At 33.8% G+C, this 26,107-nt stretch overlaps 1 protein-coding gene and 1 long non-coding RNA gene across 2 annotated transcripts in view; one reads left to right on the top strand and one right to left on the bottom strand.

Moving 5' to 3' along the window:
• The window catches only part of LOC147820504 (uncharacterized), a 106,949-nt gene that overhangs the window by 12,134 nt on the left and 68,708 nt on the right, over window positions 1-26,107 (bottom strand). The window lies entirely within an intron of this gene.
• LOC147820506 (bridge-like lipid transfer protein family member 1) lies at window positions 952-6,943 on the top strand. The gene is made up of 4 exons (XM_087204162.1): window positions 952-1,086; window positions 4,352-4,449; window positions 5,549-5,734; window positions 6,768-6,943. The coding sequence occupies exons 1-4, from the start codon at window positions 1,050-1,052 to the stop codon at window positions 6,849-6,851; spliced, it is 405 nt and encodes a 134-aa protein (XP_087060288.1). The 5' UTR covers window positions 952-1,049; the 3' UTR covers window positions 6,852-6,943.

The raw sequence follows: 26,107 nt of genomic DNA, 5'->3' as shown, positions 1-26,107 counted from the left end.
AAAAGAAAATAAATATAATGTATTGCATTATGTAATTTCTTAACATTAGATATTAGGAATTAAAGTTTGTAAGCAGTAGAACGGAATACCAAGTAAAATAAAAATACAGTTAATTTCAAGCATTTCAAAGAACCAAATATTGTATCCCTTTTAGACTGCCTATTTCACTGTGGCTTAAAATAACCACACTAGATAATCATCACTGCCCTGTTTGTACTAGTCTATGCAGAATAATAGAGTCCAGTGCAAATAAACCCTCCTTGAATTCTCAATACTGCCAAATCTATTTTCTTCTTTAAATTTTTGATAGAAATATAAACCCTATCAAAATAGGAATGATGAAGCATTTCCCTTAATCATAGGATATTTAAATCTATCTTTCCTATGATACTGAATTTCAATTATGGCCTGTTTTCTATTTAATCTGTTTATTAACTAATTCTTACTAGAAACTTAATGCCTTGTGCTCATAGTATGGAACATACTACATTAAAACTTGACTAGATATCTCTTATTTGCTAATTCAAATGCAATCCTAGGATCACAATTTTGCTTTTTTGTTTGTTTCTTTGTTTTATAGCTATATCCTTAGTACTTAATGTGAGACAGAGTAAATAGCTAATAAAAATAGTTGAACAAATTTAATTTAACTTACAGTGATGCTTGTGTATGATTCTAAGATCACAAAAGTGATCACTAAAAATAAATTTTATTCCAGTCAAAATTTTAATTTTGAAATTAACAGTTTATATAGTTAAAATATAATTTTTGTTTTCAAAAGATTTCTCATCCTTATGGACTACTGTTAAAAATGCACAGTATTTTTTGAAAGGCCCACAGCAGTGTCAGAATTATAATCAGACTATAATTATACATGTAGATAGTGGTCCATTTTCTTCAGAGTTTTGAATTTTTAAGGAAAAATATAAAATTAATAAAGTCAGTAGTGTTCACATAATATTCTGATTTTTGCTTGGCAGGTTGGTTCATTTGAACATAATCTCACAACTGATCTTCTAAACCACTTGGTATTTGTACAGAAAGTGTTCATGAAAGCACTTAATGAAGTAATACAAAAAGTCTCTGGTAAGATGACTTATTTCCTTGTAGTATAGGTACAAGATTTTATTTTCACTGGCTACATGATATTCCATAATGAAAAGTACAACTTGATTGACATAAAAGTAGCAAAATCAGATTAGACATATCAATTGATCATAAAGTAGGTTGAGTTTTTTCAGATTTATTTTTATTCTTATTATTTACATAGGAAAAGTACCAGTTAATTATAATTTACTTGAGCAAACAGAAAAGATGGTCATCTTCAAAATAAGAATCATATACTTCTTATTTAGTCCTACATGGTGTTATGTTTGTTATGCCTCATAATTACTCTTGAATCTCCTGAAGTGTACTCTTGCCTATAGAGCCATGGGAGGTAGAAAGAACTCTTTTGGCTTAATTTCACCCATCCTGTTAAACAATCTTTACTAGCAGTATACTAAAAAATCCTCAAAATGAAATCATTATTTTCTGTAATATTTTTCTCTCTACAACAAAATTTATATTTCCAAGTAGAAGTTATATCTCTATATAAATTATCTTTATAAAGTATACTTTTATATGAAAGAAATATTATGGGGACAAGGAATTAGCTCAGTGGCAAAATGCCTGCCTCACAAGCACAAGGTCCTGAGTTCGATCCCTGGTACCAGAAAAAGGAAATATTATAAATCTATTCAGTAATCATTTATTCACAACATAAAAATCATGTGACACCAAGCTAGATAATGAGAAAGCCACAAAGACGTGAGAATATAACAATTATCAGGCTTAGGTTTTTTTTTTTTTTTTTTTTTTTGTACCGGGGATTGAACTCGGGTCCTTGCACTTGCACAGCAGGCGGCGAAACCACTGAGCTAAATCCCCGGCCCAATTATCAGACTTAGGGAACTTAACATTTTCATTGAGAAGGTTAGAAATTTGTACCTATAGTAACAGAAATTTTACAAAAGTGTGAATGAGTAAGTAAGCTAAAGGTTATGAAGAAGAGAAAATATTTCATGGATAGGATTACATTTATGATCTGGGAATGACTTGAACTGAGGCTTGAATACATTCTATTTTTGATGGTTGAGTGCATTTCAAAAGAAAAGGACAGTTTGAGAAAAGAAAATAGCAAGAACCTGGGAGAAAAAGACATATTTGTTCATCAAGAGTGAGCTATAACTTGTGGGGGTAAGGAGAAAATTATGAAGACTTGCCATAGGTGTTTTGAAGAGTGTTTTGGAGAAATGACAAAAGATGAAGAATTAGATTAGCAAGCAACATAGGTACCTAATTGCATTCAGGAGAACACTAACAGTCCACTAAGTTACTGCTTGCTAGAATATGAAGATATTGTGGTTTCTGCCCTTAGGAATTCAGTCTAATCAGAGAGATAGATGATTATTACAGATAAGTAAAAATATATATACTTTATAGTAAATATCACCTGGGAAAGAAGGGATAAATTCTGGTAAGGATGCATCAGAAAGGTTTTGAATAAGCTTATATAATTAAAAAGTGAGTAGAACACGGCGCATAGTAAGCATTCAGATATTAATTCAGTCTCCTTATGTGTTGGGATTGACACATTTTTTTAGTTGAGAAGGTAGGAAATGAATAAGAATAAAACATGAGTGAAGGTCCACAGTCCTTTAGAAAAGGGAGTTTAGAGAACAGGGATGTAGGAGGGCTATGGCTTAGAATTCAAAGGATGAAAAACAGAAGTAGTGATTTGATGTTTCAGAAATAGCACTGACAAGTAAGGTAAACACTGTCTACTGAAAGAGTGAGTGTGAGAATTCCAAATGATGTGACAAAAAAAGCCATGTTGGTACAAAGTTAGGGAATCTGAGAAACATAATTTAAAACACCAAAGGCTTTTTTTTTTTGGTGGCAGTTGGACAGACACAACAGGAGCCATATACCTGGGTATCGATAAGGTAATTATCCACGTAGTTTAGATAAGATTATGGACTTGAAATAGGATGTAGAGAGAAAAAATATATGCTTACAAATAGAAGAGAAGAAAAATAACCTGCATACTATGCATTTTAGAGTAGAATAATTGAAATAAGGTTCAAACACACAGGTAAATACTGAACGTACATGGATGCATACAGTCTATACAGACACATGTTGTCTATCCATTCTTCCAAAATGTGAATATAAATATGAATATATTAAACAATGTGTTTTGGTTTTTTTGATCCCTGAATCTTGACTACTTTAGTTTCAGTCTCTTCATCCATATCTTCTTTCTCTTTCCTGTGTATTTATTCATCTTTATGTACATATGTCTTTTTCTTTTCTAAGGTCAAGTTTTATGTCCCTGTATACCCTTCCTTTGTCTTACTTTGAGTGTAACTTCTCTTAATTAGTGCCACTTTTTATACCTCTTTACCTGTTTTTTTCTTTTTCTGTTGTGGTATAAAACTTAGAAGTGTATTTTTACATAGTACTAACTGAATACATTTTTGACTCCAATCAAAAATTTCAGGAGCCCATAAAAGACTCATTTCTTTCTCAAAAGAAACAAAACCTGTTTTTTAATCTTCATGGTTCTTGGTTGTTTTTATACATTTGTGGTTCATAATAGAAAAATAATTTTCATTCCATTCCACATATACAGGCTTCTTGAGTGATGCTAAACTCAACACATGGTGCAAGATTAATCACATTAAGATGGAATATTTGAAAGATAAGCACTCAAGAATGTTTTCAAATCAGGGGAAGAGAAATTATAGGTTAAAGCATTAGAACATTATTTTTCAAGTACCACATTGCATGGGCAAAAAAATGTTGTGTTGATAGGAACTTTATCATCAAGGACACCTGCCACCAATATTTTTTAGTCCGCAGAACAAATATGTGCTGTTACACTGCTTATTAGCACATATTACCTTTTTGTCATATTTTCACCTTTATTTTTCTTCCATTCATTTTGTTTGTACCATATTTAAATATGACCCAAAAAGTTCATATCATTAGTTGCAGAAGTTAGTCAAGTTTACATTTTTGTCTCAAATATATTTTCTATAATGTCTAAGCACATATTTGGTTTAATTATGTGTATAATTTTTAAGTCTTTATAAAATGTTTTTGATAAATGTCTAAATACGCAGAATTATCTCTGTTGTATATACACCCATCTCGGTAAAATGTAACTTGGCTAAAGATCGCAGTTGAAGATTGGATTGTCAGTATAAAGGAAATATCTGTTTTAATGGGGATTTTTTTAAATGAACAAAATAGTTTTTCTTTTAAAGAAATTGTCCCAAGCCCTTAGTTATTTAACCTCTTTTAGGTGGGGAGCAGCCTATTCCTCTCTGGAATGAACATGATGGAACAGCAGATGGGGATAAACCTAAAATTCTCCTCTATTCCTTGAACTTGCAGTTTAAGGTAACATTTAAATAATAATGATAATTTTGGAAGTATCTTCCTAATTGATTAATCTATGCTTGTCAGAATATTCATATAGCATGTGAATTACCAAATAGAAAAAAATAAAAATAAATTATAATCATATCAACTTAGGAAAAAACTTTAACAATTGTTTATTCTTTAGGGCTTTTTTTCTATTATGTTTTCTATCTTTCTTTGTTTTGTGGTACTGTGGGTAAAACCCAGGACCTCATACATGCTAGGCAAGCACTCTTATCACTGAGCTACATCCCCAACCCCTCTATCAGAAATTTTAAATGTGATATATTTATGCATTTTCATTTCTATATACCTTTCCATATCAGAATATTTAGATCAATTTTATTTCCTTGAACAGCTGTATCATATGTACTATTGAACTACTGTCTTCTGATAAACATTTGATTTTCCCAATTGCTTCTGTACTACTATGTACTGGAAACATGTACTAATAAAAATTTTCAAATTTACTCTGCAAGAAAGATTTTGTATATTTGTCCAGTTAACAATATTTTAAAAGCTAGGAGTATAGCTCAGTGGTAGAGTGTTTACCTAGCATGCCAGGGGTCCTTGGGTTCAATTCCCAGTGTGCAGAAAAAAACCAAAACTGTACTTGAAACTTTAGGGTTCCCAATAATTAAAATATTAGTGTTCTTGAAAATAAAAATCAGCTAGGCATGGTGGCACATCCCTATAATCCCAGTGCTCAGAAACAGTCTGGAGGATTATTGTGGGTTTGAGGCTATTGTAGACTACTTAGTTCATCCCTGGGAGACTCCATCTCAAAAAACAAAAAAAGTAAAAATAATTGTTACAAAATAATTAACAGTTTTAAAAATTACAATTACCTTATCCATCTTAGATATAAAAAACCAAAGTGAAATTTTATAGCTAAAAATACCCTGCTAACATGAAAACAATGCTGTCAAGTTAATCAGCCCCTTAGATGTACCCTCTTGCTGTACATGTGTAAAACTCAATATTGTATTTATGATATGTTGAAAGAAGATTGAATTTGAGTAAGTCTACATTATATTGATTGAAGATTCTTTTTCTTTTCTCCTAACATATCTACTAGGGTATTCAAGTAACAGCCACAACTCCATCCATGAGAGCTGTGAGATTTGAAACTGGGTTGATTGAACTGGAACTTTCTAATCTACTTCAGACCAAAGCATCACCAGGAAGTAGCAGCTATCTGAAATTATTTGGCAAATGCCAAGTGGATTTAAATTTGGCATTAGGACAAATTGTCAAACATCAGGTGTGTACAAAATATATTGATATTAGAATTGTTGTTTTTGAATTTTCATATTAATTTGAGCTATTTTAACTTACATATTACTAGATTTACAAAAGTATTTGTATCTAAAATTTCTGATTTTAAATTCTGATGAAAACTCATTTTAAAAGACCTTTACATTTTAACATGTCATTGAGTATTGTAGCACAATATTATTGTAGTTTAGTGCAACCACATGAAACTTCATCCAGTATGTTCATAAATATTTGCTTGCAAATTTTTTTAGTTTTTTGAACACATTTGTATTGCAGTGTTTTCTACTAACATTAGTGAACACCTAAAATGTTAACTAATTTTATAGCTTAACTATAAAATATTTGCAAGTGTTACATATGATAATATGAAATATGTAAAAGACAGCAGTTAATGAGATTCTCTATTTTATAAAATTGAATTCAATTGTTTATTGGGAATTTTAAAATTTATTTTTTCTTTCAGTTTTCTTTTGCTAAAAATCTGTAAATTTTAGCTTTTTCCGCTCTTTGATTTGAAGAACCAATGTTTAAAATGCCAGTTACACTTTAAAAATTAAATGGATACATTAAAGATTATATATAGAAAAAATGAACATTTTCTCTAAAAAAATGTTATTTTTTCAAATGGAAGCATGTTTTGAGAGGAGAGAGGATCAAATTGTTTTGACACATGTAATACATTCCCATTCAGAATAGGAACATCCTCCTAGCTTTTGTATGAAGTTTATAATTTTATATTCACCTCTTGTTTGTTTATTGGAATTCTGGGGATTGAACCTAGAGCTTCATACAAGTTGAGGCAGGTGTTCTCCCCTGAGCTACGTTCCCGGTGCCATATTTAACTCTCATCTAGCTTCACATTGTGTATTTATTTCAAGCATTTATGGTATAAAATATAAGGAATTTCACTGAGTTAAAATGGTCTATAGTTCTTTTGGTGAACAATATAATTAGTCATAGTTAGTTTTTCTAATTAAAACATTTTCTGTTATTTGATTGATCTTTAAATTTCATTCTAGGTTTATGAGGAAGCTGGTTCTGATTTTCATCAAGTTGCCTATTTTAAAACAAGAATTGGATTAAGGAATGCCCTTCGAGAATAAATCAGTGGTTCTTCAGATAGAGAAGCTGTGCTTATTACCTTGAATAGGCCAATTGTTTACCCACAACCTGTGGCCTTTGATAGAGGTAAAATCAAGTTATCTGTAACTGTTTTCTAGGATTTAGAAAAGCTTTGATAATGCTTAATAAAAATTATTTGTAGTTTAATAATGTATGTGTTTGACAGGCAAATGTCTCCTAAACCTAAAATGTGAGCATTGCGAAACAACTTCCTGCTCAGGCACTTTATAAGTTATTTATATTCAAAAGTTATTTTGCTATCTACATGGGTGAATAGGAGTGTCAGATTCCAAATTTTAATTTTAATACTAAAGTTTTTGGTTTGGCTAATTTTCTTGTGTTTTGGCACTGTGTTTATATATTCATCCTATAACCATTAATTGTATACAGCCTAGAGTGGAATATAGAAATGGACAACAGAATCCTTACCCTCAGAGAACCTAGTCCAGGGGAAGAGACCAAAGTATAATATGAGGTGGAGTTAGAGATGCATATTCTGGAATATGAGGGAGTCTTTTAATTTCCTGTTCTTTTTAGAGGACAGATTCTTCATTTTGAGTTAGGACTTCACCAGATAGACAATGAAATGAAAGCTTCTCTTATGTACCTGTGTATCTTAAGTGCCTAGAACAGTCCTGGGAATACAGTAAGAACTAACTAAACATTTGTGAAATGAGAGAGAATATGAATGAATGTGTGTCAGTAATGATCTAAGAAAATATAGCAGCAGCTTTCATTATAGAAAACACTGGGGCAGAAGACTGTATTAGATGGCTTTCCCCTGTAGTACAGTACCTGACACCCACAGTATAAAGGAGGAGAAATAGCCAGGCATAGTGGTGTGTGCCTGTAATCCCAGCACTGAAGGAGCCTGGGGCAGGAGGATAACAAGTTCTAGTCCTGCCTAGACAACTTAGTAAGACCTTGTTTCAAAAAAATAAATAAAATGCTGAGGGCTGAGGATGTTGCTCAGTGGTAGTGAGATACAGGGTTCAGTGTCCAGTACCACCAAAAGAAAATTAAAAGAGAAGTTTAATTTGGCAGAAGTTCAAGGGATTCAGTCCATGGACAACTGGATCTAAAACAGAAACATCATGGCAGAAGGGCATGACAGTGCAAAGCTGCTTAGTTTGTGGTGGCCAGGAAGAAGAGCAAGGGAACAAGAGTACCAGCAAGGAAGGGGCAAGGGACCAGAGACAAACTCCAAGGTCATGCCTCTTTGTCCCAGCCAGACACACTGAGAAGTGTGCTTTGCTATTTGCCCCAGGCAAATCCCAAGTGAATCAAGTTGACATTCCACCCTAACCATCACAAAGATGGGACAGATAGTCTAAGTAATATGCATTGAGCAAATAAGGCCAAGTCATTTTTTGAAGAAATTTAAAATTTGAATTGATAATAGACTTAGGCTGATGATTAGATGATAAGATTTTTTTGTTAGAAAATTACTCTTTTAGCAATGTTATGGATAATACTTAATTTTGCTATTTCCCGTGCATGATTTTCATTTTCATTTTACCAACGTTCATCAGCTTTCACAAGCTCCTTTTTATATCTTATTCAGTACTGGCAGCCGAACACAGGCCCCCACACATGTTAGGCAGGTGCTCAGTCACTGAGATACATCCTCAGACCTTTTTGTTTTTTCTTCTTCGATAGGGCCTCACTAATTGCCCAGACCAGTCTCAGATTTACCATGTTCCTGCCTTAGCCTCTTGAGTAGCTGGGAGTACAAGAATGGACCACTGTGCTCAGCTCTCCTGCAGTTTTACTGAAACATGCTTTTACAGAAGAACTTTCTACTCCTGTTGTCTGTGACACAGTTCTTGCTTTTCCTCCTACTGCACTGAAACTTCCACTTTTATTTTCTTTTTAGGCTTCTCCTTCTATTGCTGCCAGGAAATGATAATGTTCTTTAAGATTTCTTTCTTGTTAAGAAACTCATATGTCTTTGGCCTCATTTTGTAACTCAGATTCTTTTAATATATATTCCTAACATTATGTACCTCTCCCTTATTATTCTTTTTTTAGTAGTACATGTTTGTAGTACATGCATTTTACAGTCATCTTGGGGAGTGAAAGTGGTAATAGTAAGCTCTATAAATAAGGCCAGGACCATGTCTGTTTTCATTTGTTATTCTCTTGTAGTGCTTAGCATATAATAGGCATTCTAAAAGTACTGATTGAATAAATGAACCTGGATTTTCTTCTTCCTATTGCCATTGTGCCATCATCTGTTTTCTGCTTCATTTTTCATTTGTTGATGAAAAATGTTGACTGTGTTCCCATAGATCTAATTGTAGTGCTATGGTTTTCTGGAAGTAATTTTTATTAATAAACAGTATTTTGCAGCTATTGAGGTTTTCTTACCATGGTAAACCATTTACAGTATTGGTTTTAATTTTCTTTCTACCCTGCCTTAATTCTCAAAAGCTGTGCTATTTTGGCTGAATTATAAGGCTGCCTATGACAATTGGAATGAACAACGAATGGCTTTACATAAGGATATTCACATGGCAACAAAGGAAGTAGTAGATAGGCTACCTGGTATCCAGCAAACATCAGCCCAGGCCTTTGGGACTCTCTTCCTCCAGCTGACTGTGAATGATCTGGGAATTTGCCTCCCTATCGCAAATACTGCACAGGTGTAAAAAAATCAAGCCATATTCCTTTTATTCCAGGATTAAAAGCAGACATTTCTACTAAGCATTTCTAAGGGTTTAAAGTAGAGCAGTAAACTTTTCGGGAAAAGAGTTTATAGCTTGAGTTTAGTAGATGGAGAGTAAGGTTGAACTCCTTCAGTGATTATCCATCTATAATTGACTCACATGTGACTCTTCTCTGACGCGCTGTGATTCCTAATGGTGATAACAAGGGCTCCAAGGGCACACAGACGAGGTGAGGAGGAGGAGGCAGAGGGAAATGAGCAGGATAAGGACGTGCCAGGTATGGGACCCGATAGCTTGGATGGATGCCAATGAAATTGGGATGGGGAGTCAGAGGAGGAGGGATGGAGGGTGGAGGGCAAGGGGTTAAAAAAGGAACAAGCTGTGGGATATACTCCCACTCCCCGAAACGACTGTGAACTGCATGTGTTGCAAGCATGTACTAAGAAAGTTTAAAAGCAAAAGAATAAGCTTCGTGTTCAGGGTCTTTTTGTTTTCTTTTTATTTTTTTGTACAATCATCTCTGGATTGGACGTGTTTTTATACTGTAACAGTGACAATGAAACCCTTATACGTATACCTAGGTACAGTAAGAATAGTTTCTTGATAGTTTAGGATGAATTCTCCGGAATTGCATGCACATGTGTACGAGCAAGAAAATTCCATGAACACCTTTCAGGTGAAAAAGTAACTGTTACGATAATCAAATACAGAAATCTATAATGTTATAATTTACCTTAAACAGCCTCTGACCAGTTAGGTGAATTTATTTTTTAGGCGAAGTTCTGTTAAGAAAAACTACTTTGAGGATGGACAACATCGAATGTGTTTATGTTTCAAGAATTAAAATGTGGTAGTTTTTAATGGCGGATAGGGCTAAGAAGGCCATTACACACCAGGAGTGGGTGTGTAATCAGAGTGCCCCCCACAGCTAAAGCAGAGGCTAACTATAGAAAAAGAGATAATCAGCTCTTTGTAAGTTAAGAAAAAATGGACATGGCAAGTGCATTTCACTTGAGCAATTTAATTTTTCAAAACTATCTTTGTAGGGGCCGGGGATTTAGCTCAGTGGTTCCAACGCTTGCCGCGCAAGCACAAGGACCCGAGTTTGATCCCCGGTACCAAAAACAACAACAAAAAATCTTTGTAAGCTATTCTGTAATAAGGATATCAAAGTTTAACTCTTTTAAGACATTTGTTCCCATGAGTCCTATGAAAATTTCTAAATTTAAAATTTGACACCATTTGTTTTTCTGCTTTTTACTGTATTTTGCACTCTAATCACACTGGAGACCTTGACACTGGTTCTGCTTTGGTATTGACCATTGAAAGTACTCTCATCACTGCTTGTTCTTCGGAGTCTCTGGTTAGCAAAGGACATTTCAAAAACTTTTGTATCCATTTTTTCTGATGGCTTTGAGACATCATGGGATGACTGGAAACCTGAAATTCGTGGAGATCTTGTGACATATGCCTGTGAGTGTCTTTTATTTTCTGTATTGCGGTTTAGAATTTAAAAAAAACCAAACCTTCATTTGTAAAACTGAAGGATATACAGATATAGGACTATGTTTACACTTTATGAAATACAGGGTGTTTTTTCTACCTAAAGGTAAAAAAGCATATTTCAGCAGATTGGGTAAGTAAACCAACAAGGCATTCTTTTTGGTGATAAAACCCTTAAAATTTTGCTCACTGTCACATTTTTTTCTATAATGGATTCATAAATGACTAGATAAAGTATCATTGTTCTATAAGGATCTTGAAAGAAAGGAATAAATAAATATATAAACCTAACTCAGGTTAAAAACATAGACTAGATTATAAATTTCCAGGACCAGGAACTCCAGCCTTAAAGTTGATGTGAATAAAACCATATATACAAATTTGTAGGAATACACAGTATAATGGGTAAATTCCTTGAATACCATATTCCTTAAGGATTGAAGATAACTGAAGCTGTGTTTATGTGCTATTTTGAAGGTAAAATGGTTTGTTTTTAATATTTAAAATGTATAACAGATTTGGTAATGCATCATTAATCTTAACACTAAAAAATCATGTTTGAGGAATTAAAAAGTTTGTGAACTCTCAGCCAAATTTGAAATCAAACACAGTAATAATTACTTTTTTAGAAGGTGGTATGCCATTGTTTATACAATTTTTTTCCTATTAGTAAAGGAAAATCTTTTTACTTCTCGGCTTTCTTTGGGAACGTTCCATTATTTTCACAATACAAATTGCACTTTGCGCATTCAGTATTGACAAAACTTAAATGAAATTGTAGGTGAAATTCTTGGTTTCCCTCTGTAGGGAAAGAAAAAAAATATCTTTTCCTTTTACCTTTTTACATTCTCTGTTAGGCCCCTGTAATAAAAGACAGAATAATGAGGAAAAAACATACAAATTTATTTGATACAAAGTGTGTGTGTGTGTGTGTGTGTGTGTGTGTGTGTGACATAGGACCCTTCATGAGGAAATGAAGACCCAAATAAATGGTTAAACCCGAGGTTTTACACTAGGTTTGATGAATAGTAGTGAAGTCATAGTAAAATGGGAACAAAAAAAGTTTTGAACTAAGGGTAGTAAACTGAGGAAAACTTAGCAGGCCTGTTTGTTCGGTTGTTTTTCAGTGTCCCTTTCTCTTTAGAAATAAAGGTTCTTTCCTTTGGGGATAGAAAGGGCACCACTCACAGGAGTCTAATCTCCTTCAGAGGAAATTCAGAGTCCTTTCTTCATCTTCTGTTTCTCAGATTCTATCAGCTTAAAATATTCAATATGCTAAAATGCTGTATTTTGGGGATTTATGTTGTGAACCCCATCAGATGCTTTGCATTTTAGATAATTCATGGGCAATACAGAATTTTTCTGAAATATCTTGTTACTAAAAAGATTAATACCTAAGTATTTGACTATTATCAAAAGAAATAGACTTTGTCAGAAATCATTTTACACAATAGTTATACATGTTTTTAAAAATCATTATATTTATGTCTTTTTTTCTTAATTAGAGGCAAAAAGGCAAAAGTTAATTTAAACATACTGAATTTTGAGGTAATGTCTTTTACATCATTGCATTAAAATAAATAGAATATAATTGGAAAGAAAAGAAATATGCCCTTTTCTTGATAGTTTATCTTAAATGCAAAGATACATAAGATGTAGGAAATAAAAAGTATGTCTCAGACTCAAAATCTAAAAGATGTATTAAAAGTGAATAAAGAAGTCACTCCAATGTATATTCTGCCAACAATGCAAAATGCTAACATGCTGATAGTTTTGATAATAAAAATAATTTATTTGAGCTTCAGAGAATACTAAACTGCCTACTTTTGTAACCTATTTATTTGAGTTTCTTAGGGAGATCAGAAGAAAGATGGCAGAATAGTTATTTTACTGACATATTATATAAGAATTCTAGAGCCAGGGATTTAGCTCAGTGGCACCAGGCCTGCCTTGCGAGTGCAAGGTCATGAGTTCGATCCCCAGTACCAAAAAAAACCCAAAAACAATTCTAAATGATGAAATGAGCAAATTAGTTTACTAGTTTTTACTTTTAATTAGTAGTAAATTTACTTGGATATAGCCTACATTTAATACTTTTGACAATAAGTATAGGGCAGAAAAATAAGGAATGATCAGATTATTCCTTAAAATTATTTTTTTGCAGTCATTTTAAAAATATGCCTTAGGGTTCTGGCGCCTGCCTCTCAAGCACAAGGTCCGGAGTTCGATCCCTGGTACCAAAAAAAAAATATATATATATATATATATATGCCTTAGGAAAAAGATGACTTCATGAAATTTCCTCTCTAGGTGACAATGCCTTTGGGGAAATGCAGTAAAAATTAGAAAAGATAGGTGTAGGAGCAGTTCAAAGAACCCTGTAAATAGTAAAATTAGCCCCATTTCATCAACATGTTGACAGGCAAGCTATATAAACCATCAGAAGTTTGAGGGACTCCAAACTGTCTGTTAAAACCTGGGTAGCACTTGGTTATCAGAGCAGGAAAACTGCCATCCTGGATTTAGACCACTGGTTGGTCCACATCAACGTTCTGTCTCATGTAGAGAACAGAAAGAGCCTAGCTCCTTTCCTAACCCTCATCTTCAAAGTCCAGATCTCCCAAAGATCTTAATCATGGCTCTTACTTCATCATGGCTCTGTATTCTGTGGATTTATGTAATGATTTTTAATCTTGTTATATAATAATCTGTCATTTCTTGGGATGGAAAATAATGATTTTCTTTCCCCTTTTTACTTACTTCTTACCTGTTTTACTTGGCCTCAGAAGGTTTGTTTTTCATTCTGGCATTCCTCAGTTCAAAAGACTAAATAAGCTTTATTTGTTGTAATTTATAACCACAATTATAAAGGTAAATTGAGGGTATCTTTACCCTAGAATCAGATCTGGTTTTTTTTTAAATTTAGAACTTATATGTGAGATACAAGTACTATATAATTCAAAAATATAATTTAGATTTTAAAGTAATTGGTAATATCATTTTTATGAAAATACACATTAGAAATTATCACTTAATAACAAATACATCCTCACAAACTAAACTGTAGTATGCTTACATTGGAAGGATTTTCCTTTTCTGAAAAATTTCAAAGAAAAACAGATTTAACATCAAAGTAGCTAAAAAATGAATGGCAAGCCCAAACTTTACATTTGAATAACAATTTAGGAATCAGAGGAAGCTGTGAAAGGACATTTTCCTTTAAGACTATAGATTGTCAGATTTAGACTCACATTTTAATTTCCGGTATTACTAAGAAAAGTCTTAATTCTCTTTACATTAACTTTGTTTAAAAGTTATTTCAAGAATTTATTGGGTAGAAGTGCTGAATTCTATTAACCTCTTTTTGGAAGCTTAAATTAGCAGATTAAACTAGATGATATTACAATTTTCAAATCTAAAATGAGTAAACTATTCTAGGATAGATCCATGACCTTGAGATGCATGTACCATTTTTTTCTCATAAAATGTTCTTAGTCAAGGAAAAGACAAAACTGATGGATCAGGTCTCTGACATAATGTAGTCATTCTTAGTTAAAAGTTATTTTTAATATTTGCATTCTGAAAGTAGTACATTCATGATAGCACAAGTTGTCATAGTATCTCAAATGTTCATGGAAAACCATCTAGAATTTCAGTCAATCAGATGTTGTGACTCTGATAAGAAAACCACATGGAAAAAGTAAACTAAAACTGCAGATTGCCAAGTTAAGGAATTTAGACTTGATTTTCTGGGATGAGGGAAGAACATTGAATGTTTTTGAGCAAGAAAGCAAATAGTGACACTGTCAAGCAGACACCTTCAAGGATTAGTGAGGGGAAAGAAAAGAACCTAGGAAACCAGTTAGGAGATAACTGTGGAAGTGATATCTTAACTGAGATGATAGCAAACAAATATTTAGTGTTCTTTTGTTATAAAATTGGGCAAGGTAAGCTAAAGCCAGGCTGTTAAGTACTCTTAAGACACTGAAAAGAGATCTTCTTTTTCTCCTTACTGTTTGTTCACTGTTACTCTCTCCAATCTTAGCCTCAGTGCTCATCTAAGTAAGTTATCACAGAAAGCACCAAGGCCTACAGTCCCCAGTGATAGAAAATTGAAAAAGTTAGGAAACTTCCAGCAACACTATTAGAAAGAAAGGGTGGTACTGAAACAAATATCCATGTTGAGAAAGAGTTCATACGTCTCTGTCAGGGCTCTTTATTTGTAAGTGACAACAACCCAATGAAACTAGCTTAACCAAAAGGGGAAAGTTTTTTAAAGGATATTTGTACATTACAGTAAAGTTTAAGACTCGCTGTCTCAGGGAAAAGAAGGAGCCAGGTTATCCAGAAGCCCTCAGTGACTGGAGGAGTCAACGTCTCAGTTGTCAGCAGGATTCTTTCTAGCTCTTGCTTGTGCTCCTTCCTGGCTGCCTCATTATTCTTAACTATCTGACTAATTAATTAATTTTGACTGATGAGCTTCTTACACATGGCAGGACACATGGCAGTCAAGAACTCAGAGCCTTATTTACCCACTCTCAGTTATCAGAGAAGGACTAACTTTTCTCAAATTCAGAGATGGATTTTTATTTTTCCAGCTTTGATTTTCACTTGAACTAGTTACATAATTAATTCTGGCTAATGAGCCAGGGCCATGGAATTTCTATTATAACCATGAGAAAGTAGATTAGTAGACTAGAGTAGGAGAGGAAATATGTAGTTCTTGGGATAAACAAGGGTGCTATATGGAAAAAAGACTATAGATGCCCAGTATACACATACAGAAATCATGCTCATTGCCTAATGTTTCTGACAGATCTAGCTGCAAAAATGTTAGTTGTTACATATGCCCATCATACACTTTATCATAATAAGGTTAGGTTATTTAAATTTCCAAACTCAGGACTATCCAATAAAGCCATGTCTTTATTTAAACAGAAAGTAGTAGTGCTGGAACCCGGATACTCAACGTGTCGTGGAGAATGTGTGAGATTGATGTCCACATGGATCCTAACACTGGCAAAAGGCTTAATGCCCTGGTAAATACCCTTACAATACTCACAGGAGAGGAGTACATAGATGACATTGCTGACTTAAATTCAGTGAACATAGCTGACCTGCTGAGGATGAAGTTGACACTATGTCTCCCACTATCCATACTGCAAGTAGCTCCCAAATGAAAGTTCTCTGGGCTGGCTTTTGTCCAGTCAGGGGTATAGTTAATTCAGTGTGATGTTATTTAGTATGTTCAGTCGCTATTGTGGAGGAAGGGGAAGGAGTAGTGTGGTTCCTTGGGTGTGCATTTCATGGTGTACTGTCTTCTAATTGAGCTCTGTGTTCGAGATGACTGCTAGCCAACTTAGGCCTTGACTAATAGATAATGAAATGATGCTAAAACTGGAGGGCAGCCATATCTACAGACAGAGCCTATGCATGGGTGGATGGGGAGTGTGGTGGAAAGAGGAATAGGAAGAGGCTACTATGAAAATGTTCTCAACTGAGGGTGTGATTATGATTGCATAACTTTGAGAATATGCTAAAAAGCATTGAATTTTAAATTTTAAGTGGATGAATTTTATGATCTCTGAATCATATCTAAGAGATAATTAAAAATGAATCTTGAAAAAGCAAAGTATATATGCAAAATAAAGGTCTATACTTTAAAAAAGAAAGTTAATCTCTGCTTTTATTATGGTATTGATTTTTGAAAAGTTATTGTATACATTTTTAACTGTTGTACCATGAAATTGTCTTGCAGTTGGAAAGACATTTTTTAAAAATAGTAATATTACTGTCTATTATTTAGAATTCAGATGGAAGTTCAGTGAGTGGAGAAGGCCACAAGCTCACCTTTGGGCAGCGACTTATAAACCACCTGCTAAGGCTGAGGCCCCCGAATCAATGCTACTCTGCTCCTACAGAGTATCTGTGTGGCTCAGAGATATGGGGTACCCCTCAGGCTAGCCAGTACCATTTGAAAGTATACAGAGCACACTCACGGGGAAATGTAGGTAGCAACTAATTAGATTCTGTATGACAATGAAGGGATTTGAATCAATGGAGAATTCCAATCATCTTACTTAACATAGATGGCTTTGATTCCTGCATATTCTCTTTTTTTTTAATTTAAGGTGTTAATTTTGTAGACTAGATTTATTGTGTGAACTGACAATGGTATTAACAGATATGATTTCTGATTTTTCAGGAAGCTGTAGATTATCGAAGACAAGGAGCATCTTCTAGCCAGCCAGGAGAAGAACTTAGAGGAAGAAAAATTACGAAACATTTAGTAGATATCAGAGAACTAAATGAACAGGCCAAAGTAATAGACGATCTTAAGTCTGTGTAACTTTTAAATATAATATAGTATTCTCTAAGCACTAAAATTATAGGGTGCTAAAATTGGATCTGGGGTAATATAAACTCTTTAGTAGGTCAAGGTCCAAAGAAATTTAATCATGTACCTGAGATCATAAGTTCATTAGTGGTAGTTAAGCCTAAAACCCTACTCCACTGTTCTTCACAGCTCCTCATTTCTGAGCAGTTTATGACCGACCTTATACCATATATGTAGTATATATATAAAGATATATATACTATATATATAAATATCTCCACTTGTATGAATACATTTATACATATTGGCATAGGCTTATATAAATGTACGCATTAGCTTCCTAACAGTGTTTTTGGAATGAAATTTTTTAGAAGAGAAATAAACAAGCATTTTGAGTTTGATGTTATCTCAATTTAATCCTTATATTTCTGTGAGGTAAGATGATATTATCCAAATGTGTTAGTTAATTTTCTCTCATTGTTGGGACAAAATACCCAACACCCAAAGTTAAAGGGGGAAACGTTTACTCAGCTTACATTTCTCAGAGGTTTCAGTCTATAATGGGCTGGCTCCGAGGCAGGGTGGCATGGTGTACAGGCAGCCTTGCAGAGGAGAAACAGTTCATGGAGCCAGAAGGTAACAAAAGCTACAAGAGCAATGGGAGGGGAGCTGCAGAGGAGAAACTATTTCTGGTGCCCACACGGTAGCAAAGGCACCAAGGCCTTAACAGCTTCTTTCTGCCCCTATTATTCAGTCTACTTAGGGCAGGTAGCACTCAACACTCTTCATCCTAGTGCCCTCAGGCCTTGCCACACCCTAAATAAACTACACATTCCAGATTCAGGCATGTCTGAAGAAGAAAGCCCCATCTGGTCCACGTGAGGCAGGGTGGGGGTGAGGGGTGGGGTGGATCTAAACACAAGCCATAACACCAAAGTCATTGATGAGAAAACTGGCTCAGAATAAACAGTTGAAATTGGAACTATGTGTCTGAATTCAAAGTTCATGCGCCCTCTTCCATACCTGCCTGCCTCTTAGTAATTCTCCAGGACTGAAACAGGGGTAGAAGACAGTAGGTGGTGATCTTTCTTCTCTATCTGCTGCCTGCTCACTAATACTAACAGGACCTTTGTAAGAATACTTCACAAGAATAAATATTCTTTTTCTAATCTTGGGAACTTTTATTTTCCCCAAAAGTTGATGATTATGTCTCATCTTTTTTGTTGTTGTTTTTTGTTTTTCTTGATTCTAGTGATTGAACCCAGGGCCTTTGTACTAAGCTATGTACATCCCCAGTCCTATTTTTAATTTTGAGACAAGGTCTTTCTAAGTTATCCAGATTGAGCTTATACTTCCAATCCTCCTGCCTTATATTTTGTAGTCTTCATACACCTATACCTGTGTCTTTGCATTCAAGGACTTTTTATAAATTCACGTATTTTCTACAGTGAAAAGTATTGCCTAAAACTTGCCTATAAATTATCATACAGTGGTTTACATTTTCCTTTGGACTTACACTACAATTTTCATTTTGTTCTCAGAGGAAAAGTGACTTTTAAAATGTATCGCTTGTGGCTTGTATTATGTTGAATTTAACATAAAGATATTTTTCTATACACTATGTCTATGGTTTTCTTGAGATGGCTAGAGACTCTTGATACAGAAATGGGTAAAGCATTTCCTCAAACACTGGGTTTTTTTGGTTTGTTTTGTTTTTTACAGTTTGACAGATGTGAATATTAAACTTATGCAGTGTTTTGGCCTGTTCATATTCCTTGGTATTCTGACAAGTGAGAGCATTAAGAAGGAGCAGCTAAAAGTTACTTTTACTTTGTTACTTTTTACAATAATTGCTGAATTTGTTTTGCATTCAGAAAATTAGGTGCAAGTGAAGGAACTATAAACCAGGAAATTCAACGTTACCAACAGTTAGAATCTGTGGCTGTGAATGACATTTGAAGAGATGTTCATAAAAAATTACGGAGATCCAGTATGCAAGTGAGTAGATGTTTAAGAAAAATTTTATTAGACAGTTTTTCACTTTTTACTTTTAAAACTTATCTATGATAATGCTTATTTTTTTTGTCTTTTAAGGCCAGTGATAATACCACCTGATTTGTACATAGCAGGTTTACTATGTACCAGATACTATTTAAAACACATTACATGTAATGGTCCATTACATTCTTATAACAGTCTTAAGAGATAACTCTATTATTATCCTCTTTTAAAGATGAGGAAATCAAAGGACAGAGAAGTCAAGTAATATCACTGTGATTATACAGCCAGTAATCCTGGTAAAACCAAAATTTAAACCTAGGCAGTGGGACTGTAAAGTTGGTCCCTTTCCCACCACTTTTTCTGCTGTTCATGAATTTGCATTTGCTTTTTTAGTCTCTAATATGAGCTCTGTGAAAAATGTGAATTCTTCTGCAATGTCCGTCCTTCCCCTATTCGATTTTCAGTGGTCATATTTGTCTATCAGCCACAATTTCCTCCCTTTTCTGTTTTATTTATATTTTTAATTAAAGACAGTTTTTGGCTCACAGTTCTTGGACATTCTGTTCTTTTTTCAGTCTCTGTTCTCTTTGCTTTTCAGTTTTGAGGATTTCTATTTATAGATCCTCAAGACAAGTGATTTTTTTTCCTCATGGAGTTCCAGTCTGCTAATAAGCTCATCATTCATGTCTGTCAGTGTTTGTGATCTCTAGGGTTTATTTTTGTATTTTTTCCATCACTCACATCCCAATTATCCTTTCATGCTGTCCAATTTACCCATCAGAACCCTTAGCATATTAATCATAGCTGTTTTAAATGTCTGGCCTGAGAATTCCATGTCCTTATACTATCTAGTTCTGATGCCTGTTTTTCCTCTTAAGATTATACTTCTTTTTTCCCTTTTAGTATGCCTTGTCGTTTTTCTTGATTTCCATACATACTGCACCAGGTAAATGGAACTTCTGTAAATTGGCCTTTGGTGTGATCCACTACTAAAATGTCAAGGGAGGGTGAATGTTTTATCATCCTCTGTGTTTCCTATTTGTGAACCTGTGCCTCTAGAGTGAACTTCATAAATGTTTGTCATTTTTTTCTTCCAATTTAGGTCAGACAATGTGGGTAGAGATAACTCAAGCTTAGTATTTCCCTTCTTGATCAGTTATGATTTGATTCCCCACTTCTGAAGCAGGTTAGGCTCTGCTAGCTAGTTTCTCCTGAAGGTAAGACCACAGTATAGTCTACAGTTATTTTTTTTCCTCTCTTATTTCATTAGGCTGCTTCCTAAAGGATAAGTGGGGTTTGGGTTACAAACCAAGTTATAGTCGATCTAAAAGCATTTCTGCCTCTGGAAGACTTCCTCTTAAGCGAATGGAAAGAGCAAGGTAATATATATTTCAGCTGATGAAAAAAGAAATAAAATTGCTGACTCCTTTAGCAATATTCACTACTTTTTTTTATTACACTCTAATTGGGGAAATTATAAAACCAAATAAAAATAGACCTTATTACTAAAATAGCAATCATGCTGATTATTGTGAAACTTCATTTATTTGAGAATTTTCGCTATCATATTTATATCACAATGGAGTGAGTTCTTTTTAGTAATGAAGTACACTGCCTTTTAGGCAAGTTTTATGTGTAAACTTTAGACTATACAAAGACATGGGTATGTGCATACTAGTAGCAGATAGTCTCAATATGTCCATTCAGAAAAGTTATGATTGCATACATATTTCATGTATGAAAATATGGAAATTAAAATACTGTTAATCAACTCTAAAATTTTTCAGTTAGCAGTAATCTTGCCTCAGATAAACTTCTTTGATATTGTCATTGTACAAAGCTAGCAGTATAAAAAAAAGTCCAAACTCTTTTTATATTGTTTGGTTTTAGAAAATCTTAGGTTGATCAATACATTGTGTCTTTTTTATATGATGTTAAAGATTATGGTGTCATTAGACTTTTAGTATTGAAATTGTTTAAATGAGAATATTAGTGTTTTATTACCTTATATTTTACTTATAGTTCTGGAGTAGGAAAAACTGAAGAGCTCCCAGAAATCCATATGGATGCAGCATCTCCTGGACCCAGAGTAACTTTTAACATCCAGGACACAGTAAGAGAGAGTGTGTTTGTTCCAAGTACACAATACTAAATAGCTTTTACAGATTAAAAGTTACAATGCTATACAATTTCAAAATACTATTGATTCTTGCCTACCATAAAATCAAGGATTTTAACACATTCATGATGGGTCATAATTCATTTGTCTTGCTGCTGGGCAGCTTGAACAACTGGAGGTGCATGCATGACTGTACTGATAAAAGTGATTAGATCTGTTAGTACCACTGGTGGTTCAAGCCAATAGGGACATGTTACTGCCTGAAGTATTCTACAAGACCCTCCAGTGATCACAGCCCTCCTTCCATGGAGAGCCATGCCATGGGTGTTAGTGTTTTACATGGACAATAAAGACTTTTTAACTGCTTGCACTTAAGTAGAAGAGTTTTTGTTGATGTTTCCTGAAAGTGAGAATTCACATTAAACTATGTCTTTCACATAATTGTAAATGTGATAATTTGTACTTATTTATGTATTTTAGTTTAGAATGTATATGTAGGTAGTTACAGAAGCCAGAGGGAGGTCAGCTTCAAAGTTGTATTCTAATTTCATAGCATGTTAACATTTGTGTTAAAATGTTTGGATTTTTTTTGCATATTTGTTTACTTTTCAGCCATTTTCTTTTTTTATTTTTCACAAGTTTCTTTATTTTCTTATTATTTTAATTAAGTTGAAAAATATAATATGAGGAAGTACACCACAATCCAGCTGGCCTGGAGAAGGGTATTTTAAGGTACTTACGAAGAACAATATAAATTTTGCTTAAAAACTAATTAACCACCCTGAAAATCTGTTTTCACAATCTCTTTCTTTCATTTCAAATGAAACTCAAACCTCAGAATATTTTATGTAAAGATTCAAGGTTGTTTGGGTTCTTTTTCATCATGTATATTTCATAAGCTCTAACATGCATATATTCTATTTTTATACTTTAATAATTTATATAGATTATAATTTATTATTTTGATATTCAAAATTGACTTAAGTCAGCTTATCAAACCAATTCAACCAAATCATAAACCAAAAATTGAAATTTATTCGTTATTTGCTAATACCTAAGTAAAACTCTTTTTCTTACATTCAGCTACAAAATGAATCTTTTCAAAAAAAGAATCTTTATTGTGTAGGTAAAAATAGAATCAGATCTACCTCAGTATAACAGATTAATCATTGAATGTTATTTCTTTTGCATCACTATTATATAAAAATAAAAATGTGCTAAAAATGTGCTATACTCTCACTAGAATTCAAATTTCTAAAAGCCAAGTGTTTTTCCTAAATATGTCATAAAAACAAAATTGAATCTTAAAGAGATAATATCCAAGGTTTATATATATATTTTATCTGAAATTTTTCATTCAAATTACATTTAAAAATTGGCATTATGTACTTCCAATAAATTTTGTTTCCTTCTCCATACTTTCTTAAGGTCAAGTCAAAATATATCCCATTGTTAACTGAATTCATTCAAATTAGACTTTGTTGGGCTGGGGATTTAGCTCAGTGGTACCACCACTTGCCTCTCAAGCACAAGGTCCTGAGTTCGAACCCCAGTACCAAAAAAAAAAATTAGACTTTGTCATAGGACCATTAGATTGAAGCTTAAGAGTATTTTCTTATTCAACAACAAAAAAAATCTTGGAAGCAAATACTTTATTCAGATTGAATCAGTCTTACTAATTGGGTGATTTGGAGAGGGCAGTAGTGGATATCAAACCCAGCCAGGGCTTTGCACGTGCTAGGCAGGCACTCTGTCACTGAGCTAAATCCTGTTTTAATTAGGTGATAGGTGATTCTTACAGATAATAATATTTGAAGTGATTCAGGTCCTATTTTGAAATAACAGTTTATTCTGCTTATACAAATGGTATATAAATATTTGTAAACTAGATAGAAGATTAGATATTAGATATGCTAATCATAAAATAGATAATTAAACTATGGTTACATTTAAATATTGAAAACATGTAGGATCCAATAGTTTTAAATAATAAATTATATTACCTTGCACATTGCACTTTATAAAAACTAATCATTCCCAAATGATGCTGAAGCAACTGTGGCAGGGAATTGAAATTTAGTCATATGAAGTCTTCTTGGTTTTTTGACCTACTTGAAACTAGTGACCATGTGGTTAAAAACCTGAGTTAGAGACGTATTGTTTACACAGACTGTTTATCCTAAAATAACATTTGTAAGTCTGATTAATGTGTGTTTTATTACCCAATAATTTGCACAACATTTAGCCCATGAGGAGCTCATTTTTTAGATATATTCACAAAAGATCCTATAAACATGATAAGATTATAAACTGTGTACTGACATTGCATGCTCTTCCATCAATAATTACTCTCACGGAGGCTTGGAAGTGTGCAGACTATTTAGACTTAGTGTCCACAGCTGGTTACTACTCCACCAGTGACCCTGGACAGTAAGAAAGCATATAAAGCCCGGACCCAAACCCTGCCACAATCATAGGTCTTATAGTTGCTGTGGAAATCAGGAAACAATGGCATCTAAGAAATTTGCTGTTAAAATTATAATACAGAGAAGCTGAGCTGGTTCCAGCACCCAGAAGGAAGCTCCCCTGCTGCCATCCCAATCTCCTAGGGCAGAGAAGGCGAGCCATGTGGGTGCCAGAAGCTCCCGCCCCGACCATGGAAATGAGAAGACATGTAAACAAGCCTCAAAAACAGACTTCTGGATCACCTACAGTAACCCCAAAGGGAAAAGAGATGGAACAATCTGATACTCAACAACCTGCACTCTCTGAACCGGCAACAAAAGAGGATCTGGGAAAAATGAAATCAGAAATAATTACTCAGATAACAGCAAAGATTTTGCTCATGGTGCAAGACATGATTAATAAATCTAGAGAGGACACAGATAAAAAAATAGAGGATCTGAGGAATATGACGGAATCCCAACATAGGAAACAAATGGAATCCATAAAACAGATGCAAACAGATTTCCAGGAGATTAAAAACTCCATCAAAAGTCTGTGCAGCAGAATGAACCAATGTGAGGATAGAATTTCAGATATAGAAGAAAAGATTGCAATCAGTGACCAGGAAAATAAAAATTGCTTTAAAATTGTAAAGGAACACGAGAAATCAATCCAGCAGCTGCTAGGCAATGCAAAGAAGAATAACATAAGACTGATTGGAGTCAATGAAGAAAGAGGAGAGAGTGCAGATGATATAAAAAAACTGTTCACAGAAGTGATGGCAGGAAACTTCCCAAGCAGGGGAAAAGAACTTGACATACAGATAAGTGAGGCATACAGGACTCCAGCTAGCCTTGATAAAAAAAATCCATACATAGGCATATAATAGTTAGGATTCCAGAAATCCAACAGAAGAACAAAATTCTACAAGCAGTGAGAGAAAAGAAACAAATCCCATACAAAGGAAAGCCCATCAGAATCACAGCAGACTTCTCAATGCAAACCCTCAAGGCAAGAAGAGCTTGGAGTGATGTATTTCAAGCCCTAAAGGAAAACAGCCTCCAACCCAGATTGATGTACCCTGCAAAACTATCTTTCAAAATTGATGGAGAAATAAGATACTTTCATGATAAAGAGCACCTCGGGAACTTCATGAATATCAAACCAGCACTCTAAAAAATTTTAGGCAATACCCTAGGAAAAGACAATGAGAATCACAACCCCAGCAAACCCAGCAGAATGAATCCACTGGGCATGACAAATTAAACACAAAGGGGGAGAATCCAACAAAAAGAAAAAGTCATGACAAAGCTTTTAAAACTTTTAACTTCATCTCCCTAATGAGTGTATAATTCAATCTTCTTATTGTACTGATTAGTATTTTTCTGATTCTAGAGTTGCACACCTTTCCTTGTGCTGTACTGGCTATTTATCATCTTCTTATGTCTACTTTTTAATTGGGCTGTCTATTAATGAGATCTAAGAATTCTTTATATATTCTGGTCATAGGTTATATGCATTGTAAATATGGTCTGTTTAAGGACTACTTTTCATTTTAATGATGTCATTTAAAGTTCTAAATTTTGAATCTCATTTATCATTTTTTTTCTTTTATTCATCATGTCTTTTGTATACTAGGTAGTTCTTGCCTACCCTGAACTCATAAACATTTTCCCTTATAGTTTCTTCTTAAAGTTTTATACTTTTAGGCTTTCATATTTAGGTTCATAGATCCCTTCAAGTTATTTTCATGTATGGAAATAAAGGGTTGAGGTTAGTTTTTTATATACAGATACCAGGTGTTCTAGTGCCATTTGCTGAAAACACTATCTCTTCCTTGGCTCTTGAATTGAGTTTATAATCTATAAAATGCTAATGTTAAATAATCTTTCAAAACTCAGTGGACCATGTATGTGTGGTCCTATTTCTAGATTCTCTGTTTTATTCCAATGATCTATATGTCTTTCCTTACACCAACACTGCCTTGATTACTGTAGCTTTAGAAGTCTTAAAATTAGGTACTAAACATCTTCCAACCCTGTTTTCATTTTTGTTTTTTTTAAACTTTTCTAGGTCCTTTGTACTCCTGCATTACTTTTAAATTTCAATATGCAATTCTTCATTTATAGTAAGTATACACAAACCTGAATTTTTATATATACC

This window comes from Heterocephalus glaber, unplaced genomic scaffold, assembly GCF_053883595.1.
Source record: "Heterocephalus glaber isolate CG9 unplaced genomic scaffold, H.glaber_assembly_v1.0 deba00001868, whole genome shotgun sequence".
Classification (NCBI taxonomy): domain Eukaryota; kingdom Metazoa; phylum Chordata; class Mammalia; order Rodentia; family Bathyergidae; genus Heterocephalus; species Heterocephalus glaber.
Note: the sequence above shows the minus strand (reverse complement) of the source record. Positions and strands in the feature narration are given on the sequence as shown.